The sequence below is a fragment of the Phoenix dactylifera genome, chromosome 4, assembly GCF_009389715.1.
Source record: "Phoenix dactylifera cultivar Barhee BC4 chromosome 4, palm_55x_up_171113_PBpolish2nd_filt_p, whole genome shotgun sequence".
Classification (NCBI taxonomy): Eukaryota; Viridiplantae; Streptophyta; class Magnoliopsida; order Arecales; family Arecaceae; genus Phoenix; species Phoenix dactylifera.
In genome coordinates, this window is record NC_052395.1 from 9,123,093 (window position 1) to 9,145,414 (window position 22,322).

A 22,322-nucleotide genomic window follows, 5' to 3' on the forward strand; every position below is an offset into this window, starting at 1 on the left:
GCACAATACTCCCCCATGACCTTCCAAATAACCAAAGTCGCTTGCAAGGTAGCCCGAGCCAATATCATGCAGTCATCAGCAAAAAAGAGATGCGATACATGTATAGACTCCGGCTCCGGTCTATAGACCTCTAGCAATTGAGATTCTACAACATGTCGAAGAGCTCTGGACAGTGCGTCGGCACACAAGATAAATAACAAGGGGGACAATGGGCATCCCTACCGAAGACCCATTGAGGAGGCAAAGAAACGAGAGGGTGTTACATTCACCATAATGGCGAAGGACGGAGAACCGACACACCTCATGACCCAACTGATCCACCTCTCATGGAATCTAAAGCTAATAAGCATGGTCCTCAGAAAGCTTCAGCTCACTCTATCATATGTCTTTTCCATATCCAGCTTGATACCCATCAGACTCCTTCAAGAAGGAGCCCTTCGGAGGTCGCACATAAACTTTTATGCAATCAGTACATCGTCGGAAATGCTTTGCTCCCCTGCGAATGCACCTTGCTCCGAGCTAATGATCCTCAGAAGAATACTCCTCAATCTAGCTACCAAAACCTTTGCCGTCACTTTGTATAAGGTGGTGCATAGGCTGATTAGACGGAAGTGGCCTGCCTCCGTAGCATCCACCCTCATTGGAATCAGGGTGACGTAGGTCCGTTTTCAATCATCTGCCATCACAGCTGTGTTGAAGAAGTGCTGCACGGCCTCGATCACATTTCGACGGACCACCTCCCAATATCTACTAAAAAAAAGTGGGAGAAATCCATCCGGCCCCAGGGCCTTATCCACAGCTAGGGATTAGACTGCCTCCTAGATTTCTGCATCAGTCATTGGCCTGATCAGGGCTTCATTCTCCCTCTCGAACACTGAAGTCTGGGGCATCGGCATGGTGGGGGGGCTCTCACTATCTGTCTACTCTATCCACTTGCCTGAAGAACTATTCCAGCACCCATCTAATAGCACTTGGGTCTTCCGTCAGGTGCCCATCAGTTCTCCTAATCACTCTAATCTCGTTCCTCTGCCTTCAGATGACCGTTGCCTAATGGAAGAATCTGGTGTTCCGGTCTCTCTCTGTAATCTACTAAATTTGAGATTTCTGTCTTCACAGGGTCTCCTGCTGCCAAAGAAAAGAGTCATGGCTGGCCAACTAGAATCTAAACTCTCTCAGATCCTCTGCCATCAATCCTCCATTCTGCTCCTCTTGGGCTTGTAGCTTTCCAATAGTAGCTTCGACCTCCTTGAGCCTCCTGAAGATGTTCCCCACCTCCTCCCTGTTCCAGTGCCTCAGCTGCCGCTTGGTAAGCTCAAGTTTACATGAGGCTCTATACATGGCATCCCCTCTCACTAGCACTCGCCATACCTCCTGCACAATCTCCCCTGCCCGGGTGTAGGATAACCAAAATTTTTCAAATCTAAAAGGGCACTGATAAGGAAGAGAGTTGGAGGTACTGATCAGGATTGAACAATGGTTCGAAGCTATTCGGGGCAGATAACTCACGCTGAAGTCTAGATGGTCCTGTACCCACCCCGCCCTGGCAAATACTCTATCCAGCCTCTTCCAGACTCTGGCGCCACCCCGTCGGTTGTTACACTAGGTGAATCTCAGGCCCGTGAAACCAAGATCGACCAGTTCATTAGCCATTATGAACTCCTGGAACTCCCTGATCTCCTTCTTGTGGGTGAAAGCCTTCCCCCCAGCTTCTCCTGTGGGTGATCTATACAGTTGAAGTCCCCTGCTACCACCGTGGGGATGCCTTGCTGTAGCAGCTTGGATGCCTCGCCCCATAATATCCTTCTTTTTCTGAACTCCGTGCTAGCATATACCGTAGCTAGGAGCCATGGTGCCCCACTCCCTTCAGACACCACCATGATAATCTGCTAATCACACACATTGAAGCTATCAATGCTACAACCATCCTGTCTCCAAGTTGCTATGATGCCTCTAGATAGACCTTGGGACTCCATTGCATGAAACCCCCAAGACCTCAAGATGGCTCGTCTAGCTCTCTGAAGACTTCTTCCGGAGAGCCGGGTCTCAAATAGCATACACACCACTAGATTGTGTAGGTGGACCAACCTATGGAAAGCTGGAGCAAAGGAGGGTTTCCCCAGCCCCAGCAATTCCAAAGTAGGACCTTCATCCTTCAATCAGTGGTGCATCCTAGACCTTGCCCCCAGGTCTAGGGTCTTCTCTCTCCTGAAGCATCCTCCTTCCCTCTGTCTCCTGCAACATCCTCCCTGCAAAGCAGCCCTTGAAGTTGAGTCCTTTCGATAGCTCTTGTTACATTCAGTTGCCGGATGCTTATGCATTGATGGGTAGATGGGATGATGCAAGGAACGTGAGGGAGATGATAAAGGGGTAATAAGTGAAAAAGGAACCGGGTTGTAGAACAATTGAAGTGGACGAAGCCATTCATGAGTTTTTTGTGGGTGATTGAACATATCCTAATACCAAGCTAATCTATAGTGATATATAACTAGGTCGTGTAAAGGATTTGAGGTATTCCTAACCATTTGTCAAAATTAACAATTTCACTGAGAGATCCAAGCCTTTTCCAACACATGCCATTTATGGGTGCACAAATTTTGCATATCAGCCGATCAACCATGCATATAAAGTGAATATGCAATAAAATGGTAATCTTATTCACATGTAAACTCTAGAATTAATTAGCTCTGATATGCAACAGAATGTTAAACATGTGCAGACATTACACAATGCAATTCACTACAGCAAAATTGGTTTTCACCGACGCTTTTTTGCCGACGTTTTATACAAGCGTCGGCGATTTCCTTTTTAGCGCCTAAAACGCCCGACGCTTTTAAAAAGCGTCGGCAATATACGACGCTAATGTTGGGAATTGTATCCTAAATGTCAATCGTCAGCATATTGATGATTGAATTTTGTAAATGAATTGACAAATTAATAAAGTATTATTTGGCATGATTCATCATTTCATCTTCAAATGAACTCTTATATGATGAAGTCTTTAGGACTTATATTATGATAAAGGAGGATTTATCTTTGAGTCCTTAAACTTGTTCGCGACCAAATGATATGTTGTTACTAGGACGACAACATTATCGAGATTAGGTCGTTGTGTGACATATACGTTGGTTGTCCTCTTAACCAAGGAGTGTGGAGACACTGGTATGCCATACAGATGAAGTGTAGGAGTACATTTCACTGAACGTGACCAATTCCGGAATGCTCTACTATCGAGAGATGTTCCGAGTGGATATGGGTATAAGTTTGGCCCTCTGACCTGAGACCGCAACCTATGACTAGCAAGCAACTCACTGTACTTTGGTACCGGACTACCTGAATTTCTAATTCAGTGACGGAAGGTCACTGGGTGCAGTCAAGTACTTGCGTAGTCAGTTGTGAGTCAAGATGGAATTGACCCCTCCTGGAAACAGGAATAATGTCTTGTGATTAATTTAGCAAAACCTTGGCCAGGGTAATCCCAGTGAGGAGTCACGGGATATCTAAAGTTAATCACATAATGGATGTACTAATTATAGGGTTGACAGTGAGCTCTAAGTCATCCTGGCATTAAGAGTCAAAGGGATTGAATTATACAGTAACCATAGTTCAGGGTTCCAGAATATTTGCTTCGCATATATTCAGCCTATTCGGACGTCGGGTACCATTGCTAGATGGTCACATCGATTAGTGTAGGAAGTCGTTCCTATACTACTGGCTTAGGTTCGAACCTATGAGGTCACACGCATAGAAGATTCCTGATTGATCAAGAAGGCTGATAAATGATTAAAAATCATTCAGGGATAATTTGGTCAATTCGATTGGCAAATTATCTTATAAAATAATTAAAGTAATTATCAGAGGATTAATTAGTAATTAGATTGCTAATGAACTCAATTAGATTGAGTAATTAGACTAAGGATGAGCCAAATTGAATTAGATTCAATTCTGGGCTCAATCAGGGTTTTTGACCTGATTGGATTAGGTCTGAATCAAGAGGACTTAGGTTGACCAAATTAAATTAGATTAAATTTGTGCTTAATTAGAGATTGACCTAATTGGATTAGGTTCAACCCATGGTAATTGAATCATTCTAATTGTTAGGATTTAATTAAATTAAATGGGTTTGATCTGAAACTGTTCGGATCTTGAAATCCACTTGTCACATATCCATGCATGGCGCCATAAATTGATTTTTAATATGATTAAAAATTAATTTAATTTATTTAATGGTGCCATGGGACACTTGGCAACATCAGGGACCTCTTTCATCATTAGATGGGTCGAAATGGAGAGATAAATTCATGAAAAGAATTGGATAAGATCAAATTCTCTCTCTTCATGACATATGCCATCCTTATCTTTATCTCACTTCTAATTAAGGTTGAATTTCGAATTTAATCACCACAAAATCACCACGTGACCCTCTAATCTGATTAGGGGCATGGGAATTTCGAAATTGAAAGAGGGAAGTGGCAACATGATGAATGGTTTAGATTAGATCAAGCTTCATCATGTAATGGCACATGAACTTGAATTTTGAATTCAAAATTCAAAACCCCACAAAATCCTCCACAAATATGGGATGGTTGGCATGAAGTTAGGTAGGAGAGCAACATTAAAAGGACCTCCATCATCTGGTGGTCGAATTCAAGGAAAAAAGAGAGAAAAAGAAGAAGAAAAAAGGGAAAAGAAAAGAGAGGAACCCTAGTTCATGCATGGAAAAATTCTGCATTCAATCTAGCTGACTTCTTCCTCCTCTAAGTCCATCACGCCATTAGTGTTAGGGGTCCCTGATAAGAGTCTTTAGATCAGATCTAAGTCCTCTTCAATCCCTTTAAACCTTTCCTCCAAGTTCTTCCAAGAAGGCGGATCAAAAGTTGATAGCGTTTGGAAGATCAAATTTCAGCCTCAAGAAATTCTGCGCAAGCTAGCACTTCCACAGGATTGGATCTCTTCAGGAACTTCGCGTGGACTTCTCATAGAGGCCATTCGTGTGCGTGGCTGCGAAGTCGAGGATCAGATCCACAAGTTTCATCCATCATAAAAGGTATTAATCCTACATTAATCTTTTATTATGGTGTCAAGATCTAGGTCTGATTCCCCGAGGTTTTACCCTCTTTTGGGGCTCCTCACGGAGATATCTCCAGAATCCATTCAATGGATATTCGGAGATTAATCGGAATAGAGTTCTTAAGTTTCAGATCTGATAGTTAATCATGCATGAAAGTTTTAGCATAATTGTTTAAACGATTCCGGCATAATCCTATGTGTTCTTAATGTGCTGATTTCTAGATTTGATCTTGTAAGCATGCATGAATTAAATTGTTTGATTTGATTTTTCCGCTGCATTTTAAAACTTAAAAAGAACTACGTATGGCTTGATCCCCCTTATGAAGGGGTACGTAGGCAACTCGATCAGGTTCAGCCATGGTTTTAAAAAAAAAAAAAAATCAGCATGCTTAACACCGAAGAACCTAGGATTCACTTTCAGCTAATTAGCATCGTTGTATTGTAGAACCTAAGACGACGCGTATTCGTGTCGTCGAAAACCTAATTCTAAACAAAACCCAGCGGCCGCCCCCCTTCTCCCCCATCCTCGATCGATATCAAGCCCTAGCCGACCCTAGCTCCTTCCTCCTCCGCCTCCACGCTCTCCAAAACCTAGGGTTTCTAGGGTTTCCTGAGCGCCGACCCTTGTCCCCTCCTCCTCCCTCCTCTCCGGTGGCGGCGGTCCAGCATTCGGCGTCCTCCGCACCCTCTCCTCCAACCGCTTCTCCCGACGAATCTTCGGCCGAAGGTATGGAAGATATTTTTCTTGTTCTGTTCTAATTTCGCAGTTTTGATCTCGTGATAGCGTTATAATCTCTAAATGTTTTTCTTGTTGTTTAGATGGTAAATTTTGCGATCTTTATCAAACTGCAATGTAGTGCTATTTTGCTTATTAAAAGGAAAAGTTCACTGAAGGCGATGAAAACATGAGATTTCTTTTCATGATGAAGAAGCAACAATGCAAATTTATATTCAACTTTTAACTAATAGATTTATTTTTTCTTGGCTAGCAGTAAAGCCAGCATGCAAACATTTATGCCTTCCATTTGCTTTTGTCAAACAAAAAGCAAATGATCTTTCTGAAGATGATGCTCAGTTGATAACTTACCAATCCAATCCATTGCATACACTTTAAATCCATTATCATTCAGTTGCTTCGCAAAATAATTATATCTTCTACTGCAGACCACAAAACATTTTCCTTCAGCAGCATTTCAAAATTTATGCATAAGCTCTTGTAGTTGCCTTAATAAATTTCAGTGGAATGAGATGTTAACACACCTGTGCTCATTCAAGCCATGCAAAAGAACCACCAGTCCCCTGCACCAGGTAAACAATAATCAGCAGGTGTCTTGAATTGAGAGATTTAAGAAATTCCGAATTCTGTAATTTAGATAGGGCGACAAAAGGCAAACCATACAACCCTGCACAATTGTTAGTGCAAGACACAATGGGCATATACAAGGATTCTAAATCGTACATCCTCCATGATTCAGAGCCATAAAAATTCAATGATGATGGTGATTTACATTGAGAACTTTAAATACAAGGACTAAATGTCAGCACAACTTCTAGAACTCGTAGCAAGCTAACAAACCATGCACTGTTGCATCTTGTAAAGTTTTTGCATCAACATGACATATTCTCTGAAAAAGATTATATGGTTTAGTAATTTCTAGGAGATACAGTGTAGTTCCTGTAGTCTGAAGTTGTTACATCCTTCCACTATATATTGGTATTCAAGCATCAAATGACCTTCCCAGTTTCAAGGAATGACATAGAAGTGAAAATTTTCCTATTTTAATTTGGAATTTATTGTCTGATGTAGCTCGAATTGTAGGGCTTATAAGTATCAGTTATGCACATAGAATTATTGCATTAATATGTGCTTTCTACTTAGGACTATTTGCTTATTCTGTATTTTGTCCTTGGGCAATCACTCTCTCCATGTGCATTATGCACACCTGCACATTATTGAATACTATGCATATCATCTGCTTATAGTTTGCTTTGTCCTAATCACAGGTATAGATTGAGAGTTTATTTGCTGAATACCTGTTAATACTATGATGATACACCATTGAAAAGAGTTGGTTATTACCGTTACCTGCTTAGACAGTAGATAGCAGAGGCATCTGTTCTGAGAGAAAGCCTGATGTCACTGCCTTCAGAAATTAAGATGGATCCAGTAAATTCATTTTTGGGAAGATTGCTTCTGGAAGAGCTAACTCCTGTTGTCATGGTCCTCTCAACTCCTCTTGCTGAAGATGCTTGCCAAAAGAATGGACTAAATTTTGTTGCAAGAGCATTAGATTGTTAACAAAGTTTTCAAAACTAGCAGAGGTTGAAAAAGATCTCTCTGAAGATCTTGATACACACGAAACATCGTGTACTGAAATTATGCAGCATACTCATGAATTTTTCCAAAACTAGCATCACTAGTATATCTAATGATAAAATCTTGTATATGGCCTATGAGGTGTCTCACCAAAAGGCCAGCCAAGCTTGATAAAATTGAACTGTGACCAACTGATCAACACTTATCTCTTGAAATAGCAGATGTTGCTAATTTTTATGGAGTCCTCAGTTAGCGGTTCAGAGGGAAAGCCATATTATCTAAATGCATATTTTAGGGGGGATGCCACAGTAAACATCTGAAATTGTGATTTACAAGCATTTTAGTGACAAAAATGATCTATGCTGCCATTTATATGCATAACTTCAAAACAAGATTACTGGCATTTACTTGAGAAAGTTCAGTGAGAGGGGAAGTTAATAAAAGTTTTCAGAGATGAGTGAAACAGACATATTCTATTGCAATTCATTTAGACTTTATTTATTATTTGACTAATATTGCTTCCTTTTGTGCATACTAGGTAACAACATGCCGCGAGGAAAACGATTCAGAGATGTTGAGTTTCAGCACACATCCGTGGGATCTTCTTCCGATCAGTCCCTACGGTCCCAACAGCCCGACGAGCCCCAGCAGCACGAGTCTCAGTCCGCGCACGTGCCACCTATTGATTGTCCAGACATGGATGACGTGCACATCCAGGGTCATTTGATTTACATTTTTTATATTAATTTTTCTTACAATCCATGGATATTTTATTTTATTTTTATAGATGGACTGGGGAGAGTGAGGAGGACACGAGGATCCACTCGAGCACAGCATGTATGGAGCCTACGTGAGGATGAGAAGATTGTCGTCCAATGCAATGAACTGGAGCAGCCTATCAAGAGGGCTGCAAGCATGTTATCGACTTTTCTAGGATCGGTTGCGCAGAAGGGTCAATTGTGTCCGCTCAACTATACGAAATGGAATGAAATGCTTCCTTCGTATAAGGTTGAGCTTCTTAAAGTTATTGAGGTAAAGAATTGAATTTGCTTACTATCACAATTTTATTTTTTGATTTATCATTGTTATAACATTCTTGACTTTTTGTAGAAAAAGTTTGTCCTTCCTAAAGAGAGCTATGATTGGGTGCTGAAGTCCGTCAACCGCAAGTGGAAAGAATATAGGGCCAAGTTAAAGGCGGACTGGAAGCACGATGGTATGACAGAAGAGGAGGTTGCCCATGTTTGTCCTCCTGATGTAATCCCTCATCAGTGGAGGAAGCTTGTTCACTACTGGTTTTCCGAGAAAGCTCAGGTTGTGTATATTTTTTCAATACTTTAGATTGTATTTACTAATAATATAGATTACAAATTTATATATTAAATATATTATATTGTTTATTCTTTTTTTGGGAAGACATATTCCAATATTGGTAGAGCTGCACGAGCCTCTCAGACTGTTCCTCATACTTCAGGCTCGATGAGTTATGCTAGGCGTAGAGCTGAATTCGTAAGTTTTTTTTGAAACTCTTTGAAACTATTTGTAACTATTCTATCATATAGCATGTATCAAGATAACTAGCTTGCCAATATACTTTTTGTTGTAGATGGATGATAATGGGAGGGAGCCTAGTAAGGTGGAGTTTTATAAGATGACTCACACCCACCGAGATTGCAGTTTTGTTCGGGAGGAGTCAAGAGATATAGTTGTATGTATTCATCTTTGAATCTTTCAACGATATTATTATTAGTTCTATTATTGGCATACATTAATTTGACTTTTTTTTTTTAGAGATATAGGACAGGGCAACAACTCTTATTTCAGAGAGCGTCGGAGAGTCATCATCATCCGACACGACCAGTCATATTGAAGCTCGGGTGCTCGCTGAATTATTGGGCCCAGAGCGTTATGGTCGAGTGAGGGGTTATGGTGTTGGAGTTACCCCCACTCAGTTATCTGCAGTGGGCATGTATACAAGAAATGCTGGAGAAGGCAGTAACAATGCAGAAGTTAGAAGACTTCGGGCAACAATTGAAGATATGAAGGATCGCCATCAGGCAGAGTTGGCGGAGCTGAAGCAGAACCAACAAACTTTGCAGTCTCAGCTTGAGCATATTTCATCTATGTTACAGCGATTTCTCCCTCCTCAGGTAAATAACTATATGTATTTGATGACTACATAATTATTATCTTGCATGAATTTATGATTTTCATATTCCTAACTTCTAAAGTTTTTTTTTTTTTTTTGTAGATTCCTGATACTTCAACAGCTCGCAGAGATGATGATGGGGCTGAATCCGGTCCCTGATACTTTTTAGACTGTTATCTAAGGAGTTTAATATGTATCTTTCTTATATTTTTCAAAATACATTGTAATTCTAAACTTATGTAAATTTAATCTTATATGACAATATGAATGTTTCGAATGATCTGTATGTTTGTCTTGATGTAAATGTAATGCAGGTTCATATTGCTATAATATATTTCTTAATATGCTTTTGTTTTTCTTTTTTTTAAAAAAAATCCACTCCCGACGCTTTAAAGCGTCGTTAAAAACCCGCTTTGAAATGTTATCGCCGACGCTTTCAAAGCGTCGTAAAAACATGGCTTTAGACGACGCTATATAAGCGTCGGTAAAAACCCAGCTCGGACGCTGAATTAGCAGTTTACGCCGACGCTTTATTGCGTCGGCAAAACAATGTACGCCGACGCTTTAGGAAGCGTCGGTAAAGCATAGGTTAAGGAAAGCGTCGGCAAAAACTTTCTCTACTCGGGTATCGACAACGCTTTTGTGACGCTTGCCGTTGCGTCGGTGGGGTTTTTGCCGACGCTAAATAGCGTCGGGAAAGGTTATAAAAAACGCCGGAAAAAACTATTTTTCTTGTAGTGATTGTTTGGAAGTAATAGTTTGCAGAGTTGAGCCAATAATTGCAACTTAAAGAAAAGGAGAACATCATTGTAGCATAGTACAAAAAATGTAAATATAATCTTCATGGTGCACATTTAATATACTACAGTACATAGTTTATATATCACAATATATAGTTACTAGATATATGTACATACTTAATAACCATAGTATATAACTAATATAACATAGTACACAGTTAATATCCCATGTATATTGTTATTAGACACATGTACACACTTAATATACCACAAGATACAGTTAATATACCACAATACATACTTAATATAGTAAAGTACATAGTTAATATAACATAGTATACACTTACAAGATGAGTGTATACACTTAATATACCATAGTATACAATTAATACACCACAGCACACATTTAATATACCATAATACATAATGAATATAAGACAATATGCATCTAATATCCCTAGTGCACAATTATTGGATACGTCTATACATTTAATATACCATTATACATACTTTATATATCATAACGCATAATTAATATACCATAATATATAGTTAAGATAATATAGTACACGGTTAATATCATCCTATATACAGTGTACATACTTAATATACCATGAATGATGGACTTTTTTTTATATTTATTTAGCAGTAGGTGTGGCAGATGGGTTAGGATGGAAAGGTGGAAGAAGATATGGAAGAGGGAGAGAAAATAAAGTGAAAAGGGGTATATTAGTCATTTCAAACTTAGAGAAAGTGGGTAGGGACTTGGAGTTTTAAAAATTGCAATTATTGAACTGAGTGTTATAGCTTTGTCATCAGAGATTAAAAGTTAGAGCACCAACTGAATGCTAGTTTTTTATAAAAAAAAATCATTGCTATTGATCTGCATGACAACAAACAAAGTGAGAGAATTCGCCGGAGCTTTCCCTATAATGCTTAAGTCAGGATCCGCATGACAACTCACGCATTTAGTCGGGATTTGAGGTGAGAGGATCCTGATCAGATCGGTGTTGAGCTGAGCGATTATCTAGTCGAATTAAAAGCTCGATCATAGAGGTTGGCAAGGAATGACTCCACCTGATCATGTTGATGAAGTGTCGAAGCTGCCATATTAGCTGTGTTCGGGTCATATCTGACATCACCATGTTTATTTAATGCTACATCGAAGACAATGTAGCTTATTTGGGTTTCATTTTCATCGCTGAGGTTTGCCTGGCCGTCATCCCAACAATTTTATGGGAAGGACAATAGCTACTTGGACCCAGTAAAGTTATTTTGGTGATAAACAAAACTTAGGTCCATGAAGACTCCGCATTTGAAAGCCTATGCCGGCATTTGATATGCACTTGCTTTGTTTTGTAAAACCATCCCAAATGACTAAACATCAGTCTTAATCAATCAAATGAAGTATATCTTCAGACATTGAAAGCAAGTTTATGGATGACGAGGCTTGTTGCAGAGAGGGCAATGGTGCAAGCTGCTGAGATTTTTTTTTTTTTTTTTTTTTTTTTTAAACTGCCGATGTAACTAAGACAGCTTGGGATACATGGGACTCCCTATCTGCTCCCGCAATATCACCTGGGAGCTCCCATTATCAAACTTTCTCAAGGTCAATTTTGATGGCGTTTTGACTGGTAGAGATAGCAAAGGTGGAGTTGAGCTCGTGATCCGAAGCACGGACTCAAGGCCGATCACAGTGGGTGGGTCACCTATTTTTGAAGTCTAAGTTTCGAGAGCGGAGTTGAGAACGGCCTGGGCAGGTGTCACCAATACGAAACAGATTTTGAGGGCGACCATATTGCCATTGATAGAGTTTCAACGACGTTAATTGGCTGAATCCCAATCTAGCTCACAAGGGACTCACCCACTATTACTTGATACTTGGAGGAGCATACGGGAGTATGTCTCCTAGGTGGTCAGGCACATCTATCATGAGGCAAACAGCCAACTGTGTTGCCTCTAATATTTTTCGTAATATTTTATTTTTCTAATTTTATGGAATACATTTATATTAGATATATATGATCTATCTATTATATACATATATATATATATATATATGTATGTATGTATGTATATATATATATATATATGTATATATATACACCCATATATATATATATATATATATATATATATATATATATATATATATATATATATATATATATATATATATATATATATATATATATATATGCGCGCGCGCGCGCGTGTAACTTTCAAGTCTATTCAACGCACAAGCGAAGTCATCCAAGCGGACGAGGGCATTTGCGCTCAACCGAGCCATGTCTTGGCGACCTGGTCATTGGTTGGTTTGGCACAGACCAGGCCCATGTACCTGAGGGCGCGACTAGCCAAAATGTAGGAAGCACACGACAAAAAGCATCGCGAGCGAAACGTTCGGTGCTGTCACCTACGCCGGCCATGATCACCTTTTTCTTTTGAAATGTAATCAAATAAAATCTTTCCATGCCACCTACACTTAGAAAGAGTCACATAAATTAGCCAAAAAGCAAACATTGAACCAGCCTCAGTCTCCGCGTGACAATAGATTCATCGATCAGACGGTAAGCGATCAATGGATCTTACAAAGCAAGAATCATGATTGTCGAGATGCTTTTCGGGTCTGGAAACGGAGTCGAAAAAGACTCCAGCATCCAGCTGGAGCCGGCGTCCGGATTATTACCATTTTCCTTTTTTTTTTTTTTTGTCATGGGGCGGTGGTGGTTTTATTGCATATTTGCATTAGAACATTCAAGAAGAGAGGGAATGGCAGTAGGCCACTGAGTCCATAAATAGTGACCGTCCTCTCCCAAAACCTGGCACAGGCGAATCCTATCCTATTGGAAGAGAAGAGAGAGAGAGCGAGCGAGAGAGAGAGAGAGAGAAGGGAGAGATGGCTCCGATCGCAGTGGGGGATTCGCTTCCGGACGGGACGTTGGGATGGTTCGATGAGAACGATCAGCTGCAGCAGGTGTCGATCCACGGCGTCTGCGCCGGCAAGAAGATCGTCCTTGTCGGCGTCCCCGGCGCCTTCACCCCCACCTGCAGGTCCCTCCTTCACGTCTTCTTCCGCTTTGATTTCCCCCAATCTTACCCTTTTTTTTTGCTTCTAAATTTTTGTTGCCATTATCATTATTATTATTATTCTTGGTTCTCATGGGTGATTTTTCTTGAAGGAGCGATGATAAGAAAAGTATTCGTGGTCTGCGTTTATATACTCGCCTTTTATTTATTTTTCTTTTTTATTATGTTATATTGAATTCTAAAAGCAAGATTAAAAAAAGGGTCCTCTACGGGCTTAGGTTTTACTGGAAGGAACAAAAAGGGAATAATCCTTTCCGAACATTTTTCCGATCGATTTTTTTTTTTGTGTGTGTAAGATGATAGTACGATTTTGGCCTTCTGATTTGATTTAGATGGCCCGATCTAGTTTTTTGGGCGTTGGAGTCAGTTTGAAGTTTTGGATTTTTTTCTGTTTTTATTCGATAAGGAAGTTTTGGGTCTTTTAATTATGCGGTTATTGTTTTATGTGATGCAGCATGCAACATGTGCCGGGCTTCATCCAGAGTGCCGAGGAGCTCAAATCAAAGGGCGTCAATGAGATCTTTGTTATTAGTGGTATATATATTTTTTTAAAATTTCTATTTTTCGTCCTTTTTTCCCCCTCTTATTATTAGTTGGTTTTTGATGAATACCCGGTCTTTTATTATCCATCTTTTTTGTTTCGATTTATTTTTTCTGGTTAAGTTCCTAAAGTTCTTACCTTAAGAATGAAACATCAATTTCAGAGTTTACATTGAACTGAACAACTGAAGATTGAATCATGAGCTTTTGACGGGCATGACCATTCTGTGGCTGTTGTGCTCACTCGTCTATTTATGTTTTTGAAGACTCATTTTAACCAACAGCATTGATTTATTGGTTTCAACCAATTTACTTGGCATGTGCTCTTGTTAGATTTTTATTAAATAATGATTAAAAGTTTTCATACTTAAAATATATATGTTATACATATATGTTAAGAAGGGAGTTTGGCTTGATGGTTGGTGCGTTGGTTGGGTGGGGATGAGGTAATAGGTTCGATTCCCCATTCCCTCCTTTTTATGTCTATTACGTAAAGCTCGGTTCTCTGTGCCTGTGCTTGTCCGACCCGAGGTTCTTTGCGGCCGAGCTGTACTGTGCTTGTCCGACCCGAGGCTCTTTGCGCCTGTGCCTGTGCTCGTCCGACCCACCTCCTCAACCGAAGCACGAGGAGCCGAGGCCGAGGTCGGACCATAGGTGTGATGAGCCCAGAGGACCGAGGTCGGACAACGAGTGCGATAAGCCAAGAGGTGCGTGGGCCGTGCCTCGCACCCATGGCACGAGGAGCCACGTCGCTTCCTCGTTAGCACCTCTTCGCAACCGACCTCGCATCTGCTGGCCCTACTCCCAGTGTTTTTTCAAACTTTCTTACCGGTTTTGACCGTTGGATCGGTTTTGGGTTGCGTCTGTCCCGAAGATGTCTATAAATAGACCTCTTCGGATTAGATAGGATACACAATTGAAAACAGAGAACTTCTATTCTCCCTGTTTGCTAATTTTTCTTTCAATCAACGGGCTTGCTGCATATTGATTCTGGGTTCGAAGGCTTCTTTGATCCGTGCAAATCATTGAGGCAGAAGGAACAGTGCGAGAGGCTGTTGTATCTCAGGAGTAGAACGCCATCTAAGCCTAGTGCACTGTAAGGCGGCGAAATCTACTTCAAGGAAAGTGACCAACATACCACGCCTCAGCATCTCGGGTTCCATTTTTCCACTTTTTCTATTTATTTTCTTTAAGCCTATTTCTGCCTATTATTTGTTGAAGTAGAGTATTATAGATTTAAAATTTTCTAGGACAGTTTATTCCCAACATTCTTGAAGTAGATTATTCCTACATATAATAGGCTAGTACTTAGAGTTACCCCAATGGCCAATGCAAGTGACCCGGTTCCTCCTGAAAAATTTAATGGAAATAACTTTAAGCGTTGGAGACAGAAGATAGAAATCTTCTTAACCACACTTGGGTTATTTTCCATAATCTTTGACTCTCCTCCAAATGAGGAAGAGAATGAACCAGCTAGAACTTGTAATTTGGAGGAATTTAAGAAGAAAGACTACCTGTGTAGGGGAAGGATTCTGTCCTATCTTACTGATTCCCTTTTTGATGTCTACTGCACTTTTAAAACCTCCAAGGAGATTTGGGATGATCTTAATAAGAAATATGGTATCCAAGATGCCGGAATGGACAAGTATGCTGCTAGTCAATTCCTGTCTTATAAGATGGTTGACACCAAGCCCGTAGTTGACCAAGCCCATGAGTTAACAGTGATTTGTCATGAATTAGGCTTAAGGGGAATGGGTATAACTGAGAGCCTTCAAGTTGCTTGTACCATTGACAAACTTCCACCTTCTTGGAAAGACTTTGGATTATCCCTGAAACATAAAATCGAGGATATGACAATGAAAACTCTATTGTCTGCCATTAGGATCCAAGAACAACACCTTGAGAAAGATAATGAGCAACTCATGAATCCCGAGCTTCTAACCAAGGTGAACTTTGTAGAAGGCCAGAATAAGACCCATAAGTTCAAGAACTCCAAATTTGAAAAGGGTGGACCTAGAAACAAAAGAAAACCTATGAAGCCAAAACACCATATCAATAAGAATGATCGGAAGCCGATTTGCTACAATTGTGGGAAACTCGGTCATATGGCTTGAGTATGCCGGATGAAGAGGAAGAAGTATCAGAACTATGAATATGCGCCTTCTCAACCCGTAAATCCACAAACCAACATGGTGCTATCCAGTACTGGTCCTACTAGTACTGATGATCGGTATGTAACTTTAAGTCCAGAATTAAATTTGGCAATTTGCTCTACCGATTGGTTAGTGGATACAGGTGCGAATGTTCATATGTGTACTAATCATACCCTTTTTACTACTTATCAGGTCCGGAACGGCCTAACAGTAACTATGGGGAACTCCACCTCGGCATGAGTGCTTGGAATTGGAAAAGTACTTCTAAGGCTTACGTCTGGAAATGTGCTTACACTATTTAATGTGTACCATGTGCCCGATGGAAGGAGGAATCTGATCAGTGGATCTCTTCTAAATAGGAGTGGTTATTCTTTGTTATTTCAATCTAAGAAAGTGATTATAACAAAGAATGAAACATTTGTAGGCAAAGGCTATGAGTGTGATGGCTTGTATGTAATAAATAATGTATCTTTGGATTTTTCTTCTGATAACAATAATAAAATTGTGCTTTCAATATGTTCTTCATCTCTTTGGCATGCTAGATTAGGACATGTGAATAATAATACTATTAAAAGAATGATTAGCTCTGGTTTATTGCCTAATGTTTCATTAAATGAAAAGGAAAGGTGCCAAATTTGTGTTCAATCTAAACAACCTAGAAAACCATTTAAAATAGTAAAGAGAAATTCAACTTTATTAGAATTAATACATTCAGATGTATGTGATCTAAATGGAACTTTGACTAAAGGGGGTAGAAGGTATTTCATTACCTTCATAGATGATTATTCTAAGTATTGTCAAGTTTATTTAATGAAATCTAAAGATGAAGCATTTGAGATGTTTAAGACTTATAAATCTTTAGTAGAAAATCAACTTGACAAGAGAATAAAGATTCTCAGGTCAGATAGAGGAGGAGAATACACCTCTAATGACTTGAATGAATTCTGTAGAGTTAATGGAATTCTACATGAAGTTACACCTTCCTATTCACCTCAGTCTAATGGAGTGGCCGAAAGGAAAAATAGGACTCTGCAAGATATGGTAAGATCTTTGCTTGCCAACTCAGGTTTACCTGAGGTTTGGTGGGGGGAAGCAATGCTTACTGCATGTTTCCTGCTTAATAGGGTTCCATTTAAAGGTTCTAATGAATCTCCTTATGAACTTTGGAAAGGAAGAAAACCTAACCTAAACTTTGTAAAAGTTTGGGGTTGTTTGGCTAAGGTTAATATTCCTTTAATCAAGAAAAGAAAATTAGGACCTAATACTTTTGATGCTGTGTTTCTTGGTTATTCTCTTAATAGTGTTACTTATAGGTTCTTAGTCATTAGTTCTGATATTAATGGCATAGATAAGAATACTATAATTGAATCTAAAGATGCTTCTTTCTTTGAAGACTTTTTTCCATTTAAGGATAAAATAGAAAAGCATGTAATAGATAGATCTAATGATGCATCTTGTAGTTCGCCATCTAATTCTCTAATTATTCCTAAAAATGAAAATGAAAATGAACTTAATGATATTAATGAACTTGGTAAAGGAAAAAGAATTAGGAAAAAGAAAGATTTTGGATCTGATTTCTATACTTTTATGGTTGAAGATGATCCTAAAACTTATAAAGATGCTATGAACTCATTAGATTCTATGTTTTGGAAGGAAGCTATTAATAGTGAAATGAATTCACTTATGACTAATAAAACATGGTTTTTAACTGACTTACCACCTGGTAGTAAGGCTATAGGTTGTAAATGGATATTTAAGAAGAAATTAAGACCTGATGGTTCTATTGAAAAATATAAAGCAAGATTAGTTGCTAAGGGCTTTTCTCAGAAAGAGGGTATTGACTACTTTGATACATATTCTCCTGTGACTAGGATAACCACAATTCGTACTTTGATTGCACTGGCTTCAATCCATAATTTGATAATTCATCAAATAGATGTCAAGACTGCCTTCCTTCATGGTGATTTAGAGGAAGAGATCTATATGGATCAGCCAGAGGGATATGTGGCTCAAGGACAGGAAAGAAAAGTTTGTAGGTTAGTCAAATCCCTCTATGGTTTAAAACAAGCTCCTAAGCAATGGCATAGAAAATTTGATAAAATAATTGTTTCTTATGGCTTTAAAGCAAATGAATCAGATAAGTGCTTATATTCTAAGTTAGAAAATGATTCATGTATTATCTTGTGTTTATATGTTGATGATATTTTAATTTTTGGTACTGATATGAATATGGTGACTGATATCAAAACTTTCTTGTTTAATAATTTTGATATGAAAGATTTAGGTCAGGCAGAGGTAATTCTTGGTAACAGGATTACCAGAACACCTAATGGTATAATCTTTGATCAATCACAATATATTGAGAAAATATTGAAGAAATTTGATAAGTGCAACTGTAAACCAGTGAGTTCACCTTATGAGCATGGTTTGAACTTGAAGTGCAATAAAGGTGATCCAGTGGCCCAAGAGAAATATGCTCAAATTATTGGGACACTGATGTATGTTGCAAATACAAGTAGACCTGACATTTCTTATGCTATAGGAAAGCTTAGTAGGTTTAATAGTTGCCCTAGTCTTAGTCACTGGGAAGCACTGGATGGAGTACTTAGATACTTGAGAGGTACAATGTATTATGGTTTACATTACTCAAGATTTCCCACTGTACTTGAAGGATACAGTGATGCTAGTTGGATCACTGATTCAGTGAATCGAAAAGGAACTAGTGGATACATATTCATGTTGGGTGGTGCAGCTATTGCTTGGAGATCATCCAAACAAACTGTGATCACAAGATCCACTATGGAGGCTGAGATTGTAGCCTTAGATTCTGCAAGTCAAGAAGCAGAATGGTTTAAGAATCTTATGTCTGAAATACCTATTATGGAAAAGCCTATACCTGCTATTTCTTTGTTATGGGATAATGAAGCTGCAATTAATACTTGTAGAAATACTGAGTATAACAAGAGAAACAGAAGACACATTAGTGTGAGACATAAGATTATTAGATACCTAATTAAAAATGGTATCATAACTTTGGAATTTGTTGGATCTAAAGATAACCTAGCAGATCCTTTAACTAAAGGACTGGCTAGAAGCAAAGTCATAGAAACATCAAAGGGGATGGGACTGAAACCCATAAGGAATCATTGACAATGGCAACCCAACCTATTCTGACTGGAGATCCCAAGATGAAAGGTTCAACGGAAAAACAAGTTGTTTAATGATTAGTTAGCACTATTATAAAAATGACTTTATGTCATTTGGTCTCTCCCTGTGATGTGAGTGCTAAATACAGCAGAGGTATACGGAAGAGTTTAAAACTCTGAATGAGTCCGAGTCTATGGCAAGGTGCTGTGCTGCGAGCACCCTTGAAGGACTCACCTATGTGAGTGTGACTGTGTGGCCGCAGTCTATGGGGATAAGGGTTTAACCCCTAGAGCACTCATGAAACTGAGATATTGGTGCATAAGGCCAGAAAAAGCACCACCTATGATGAACCCAGTATTTGCATTTGTCATGGGTGAAGTATTATAGAAATCTGAACCAAAGGATTTGGTTCAAAGCTTTGTAGCTACCACTATACCTTTCAGATAAAAATATACTTTCGCTAGGTAAAGGTTCAAAGCCGCAAGCTACCTTTATTGAAGTCGTGACATAAACAAGCCCGATTTGACTATTTTCTGATTTTATAAAGTTTTAAAAAACATTTTAATCAGGTGGGGGAATGTTAGATTTTTATTAAATAATGATTAAAAGTTTTTATACTTAAAATATATATGTTATACATATATGTTAAGAAGGGAGTTTGGCTTGATGGTTGGTGCATTGGTTGGGTGGGGATGAGGTAATAGGTTCGATTCCCCATTCCCTCCTTTTTATGTCTATTACATAAAGCTCGGTTCTCTGTGCTTGTGCTTGTCCGACCCAAGGTTCTTTGCGGCCAAGCTGTCCTGTGCTTGTCCGACCCGAGGTTTTTTGCGGCCGAGCCTGTGCTCGCTCGGCCCTGCTCGTCCGAGGCTCTTTGCGCCTGTGCCTGTGCTCGTCCGACCCACCTCCTCAATCGAAGCACGAGGAGCCGAGGCCGAGGTCGGACCACAGGTGTGATGAGCCCAGAGGAGCCGAGGTCGGACAACGGGTGCGATAAGCCATAGCACGAGGAGCCACGTCGCTTCCTCGTTAGCACCTCTTCGCAACCGACCTCGCATCCGCTGGCCCTACTCCCAGTGTTTTTTCAAACTTTCTTACCGGTTTTGACCGTTGGATCGGTTTTGGGTCGCGTCTGTCCCGAAGAAGTCTATAAATAGACCTTTTCGGATTAGACAGGATACACAATTGAAAACAGAGAACTTCTATTCCCCCTGTTTGCTATTTTTCTTTCAATCAACGGGCTTGCTGCATATTGATTCTGGGTTCGAAGGCTTCTTTGATCCGTGCAAATCATTGAGGCAGAAGGAACAGTGCGAGAGACTGTTGTATCTCAGGAGTAGAACGCCATCTAAGCCTAGTGCACTGTAAGGCGGCGAAATCTACTTCAAGGAAAGTGACCAACATACCACGCCTCAGCATCTCGGATTCCATTTTTCCACTTTCTCTATTTATTTTCTCTAAGCCTATTTCTGCCTATTATTTGTTGAGGTAGAGTATTATAGATTTAAAATTTTCTGAGACAGTTTATTCCCAACAGCTCTAACTTGTAAAGGCCATGTCCATGGTTCTAAACAAATATTGCCCATATAACCATCCATCAACTTCAATATCATCAATTTTCTCTCTTCTTTTTTCTTCACTTGCTTTTAGATCTTTTATGTACTTGTTATAATTCTCAGAAAGTCATCCAAATTGTAGCTGCATAGGCAAATGGGTTCAAAACATGAAAACAATCTCTCCGAATGCCCTCTCTAAATGCGGGGGTAAGGCTTGCATATATGTCCCTCTCGACATCCCATTTTTCTCCAACATCCCCTCCTTTTTTTTCCCTCTTCCTCCTTTTCTTTCTGGTGATATCTTCTTAGCAAAAGGGTCAGAATTTAAGTTTAAATTGCAAGCATGTTACAAGTTGCAATTGTAGAAATACACTAGAAATGATCAAGAATGCACTCTTCGAGTTGTTTAGAATATCTTTGAGCTTGGCATAGTAGATTATGCTGTTTTATAGACCTAGTGGACTCTTAACACAATCTGTCATTTATCATTTTGGTCGCTAATTCTTGTGTGGCACTTTGTGGCTTTAGCAAAGATATATCTAGCTTGCCATTATTTAAACTTAACCGCTAGATGGTAAATTTGTCACTAACTTTTCACTCCTGTTATATCCTGTGCAGTCAATGATCCCTTTGTCATGAAGGCATGGGCAAAGACATATGCTGAGAACAAGTACGTAAAATTCCTGGCTGATGGGTCTGGAGCTTACACCCATGCTCTTGGCCTTGAGCTTGATCTCTCAGGGAAAGGGCTTGGTACCCGCTCGCGGAGGTATGCTATCTTTGCTGATGACCTGAAGGTCAAGGTTGCTAACATCGAGGAGGGTGGAGCCTTCACCATATCAGGAGCTGATGAGATTCTCAAGGCACTCTAAGATATCTATTTCTTGTCAGTTAACCGTACTTTCCCCAGTTTCTCATGGTGTTCTGATCATCAGGGACATTTTGAGAATTGGTCTTTAATATGTGCTTTGTTTAGAGTTTGCATCTCTGTGGTTGTATCTGGGATTTAAAGAAGTTGCTGTTTGTTGAAATTTTCTCACATAAACTTGGTGAAACAGGCTTATCTTGAAGAGATGAACTTATTGCAATCTTCACTCTGCCATGCTTGTATTCAAGTTCCCTTGGCTGAGCATATTGCAATCTTCACCCTCTCCTTGTCTTGCATCAAGACCAGCTATCTAATGTCGGTATTTAAGCAGGCACAGGTCCAACCATAAAGCCTACCAACACACATCAATGTGGGGAGAGGATGCTTCTGTGCTGAGAATCATGCTTGAGTTGTAAATTGAGTTTCAGGTTAGTTTTCTGGAACGAGAAATTAAGTTCAAAATGGAATAATCTGGATAAAATCTTAAGCAGAGATGTGGTTGATGTTGCATGCCTTGTGCCTGAGTTTTGAATTGAATTACGGATTGTCTCAACCGCATCGCTCCTGAACGCTTAACCATATCCAACCAATTCCTGTCTATTTGTTAGGCTTTCCTTGCTTTAGTATGATATTGTAGTGCTTTAGTATGATTTTTGAACTCTTTGATCAAATCTCAAAGAATAGGCCGGTTTTGT

General features: G+C 39.5%; 2 protein-coding genes across 2 annotated transcripts; both read left to right on the top strand.

Moving 5' to 3' along the window:
• The first annotated feature begins 13,022 nt into the window (after positions 1 to 13,022).
• Positions 13,023 to 21,905, top strand: LOC103706844 (peroxiredoxin-2C-like). The gene is made up of 3 exons (XM_008791094.4): positions 13,023 to 13,327; positions 13,818 to 13,897; positions 21,378 to 21,905. The coding sequence occupies exons 1-3, from the start codon at positions 13,173 to 13,175 to the stop codon at positions 21,629 to 21,631; spliced, it is 489 nt and encodes a 162-aa protein (XP_008789316.2). The 5' UTR covers positions 13,023 to 13,172; the 3' UTR covers positions 21,632 to 21,905.
• LOC120110455 lies at positions 15,056 to 16,508 on the top strand. Its single transcript, XM_039125487.1, has 2 exons — positions 15,056 to 16,133; positions 16,249 to 16,508. Exon 1 carries the CDS (start codon positions 15,226 to 15,228, stop codon positions 16,015 to 16,017), a length of 792 nt encoding a protein of 263 aa, XP_038981415.1. The 5' UTR covers positions 15,056 to 15,225; the 3' UTR covers positions 16,018 to 16,133; positions 16,249 to 16,508.
• Positions 21,906 to 22,322: the final 417 nt, after the last annotated feature.

Excerpts from the sequence above, each read along its gene's own strand:
- LOC103706844 (XM_008791094.4), top strand. The coding sequence starts at position 13,173 with ATGGCTCCGATCGCAGTGGGGGATTCGCTTCCGGACGGGACGTTGGGA. Across the intron at positions 13,328-13,817 it reads GCCTTCACCCCCACCTGCAG|CATGCAACATGTGCCGGGCT; the intron begins GTCCCTCCTTCA and ends TATGTGATGCAG. Across the intron at positions 13,898-21,377 it reads TGAGATCTTTGTTATTAGTG|TCAATGATCCCTTTGTCATG; the intron begins GTATATATATTT and ends TATCCTGTGCAG.
- LOC120110455 (XM_039125487.1), top strand. The coding sequence starts at position 15,226 with ATGGCCAATGCAAGTGACCCGGTTCCTCCTGAAAAATTTAATGGAAAT.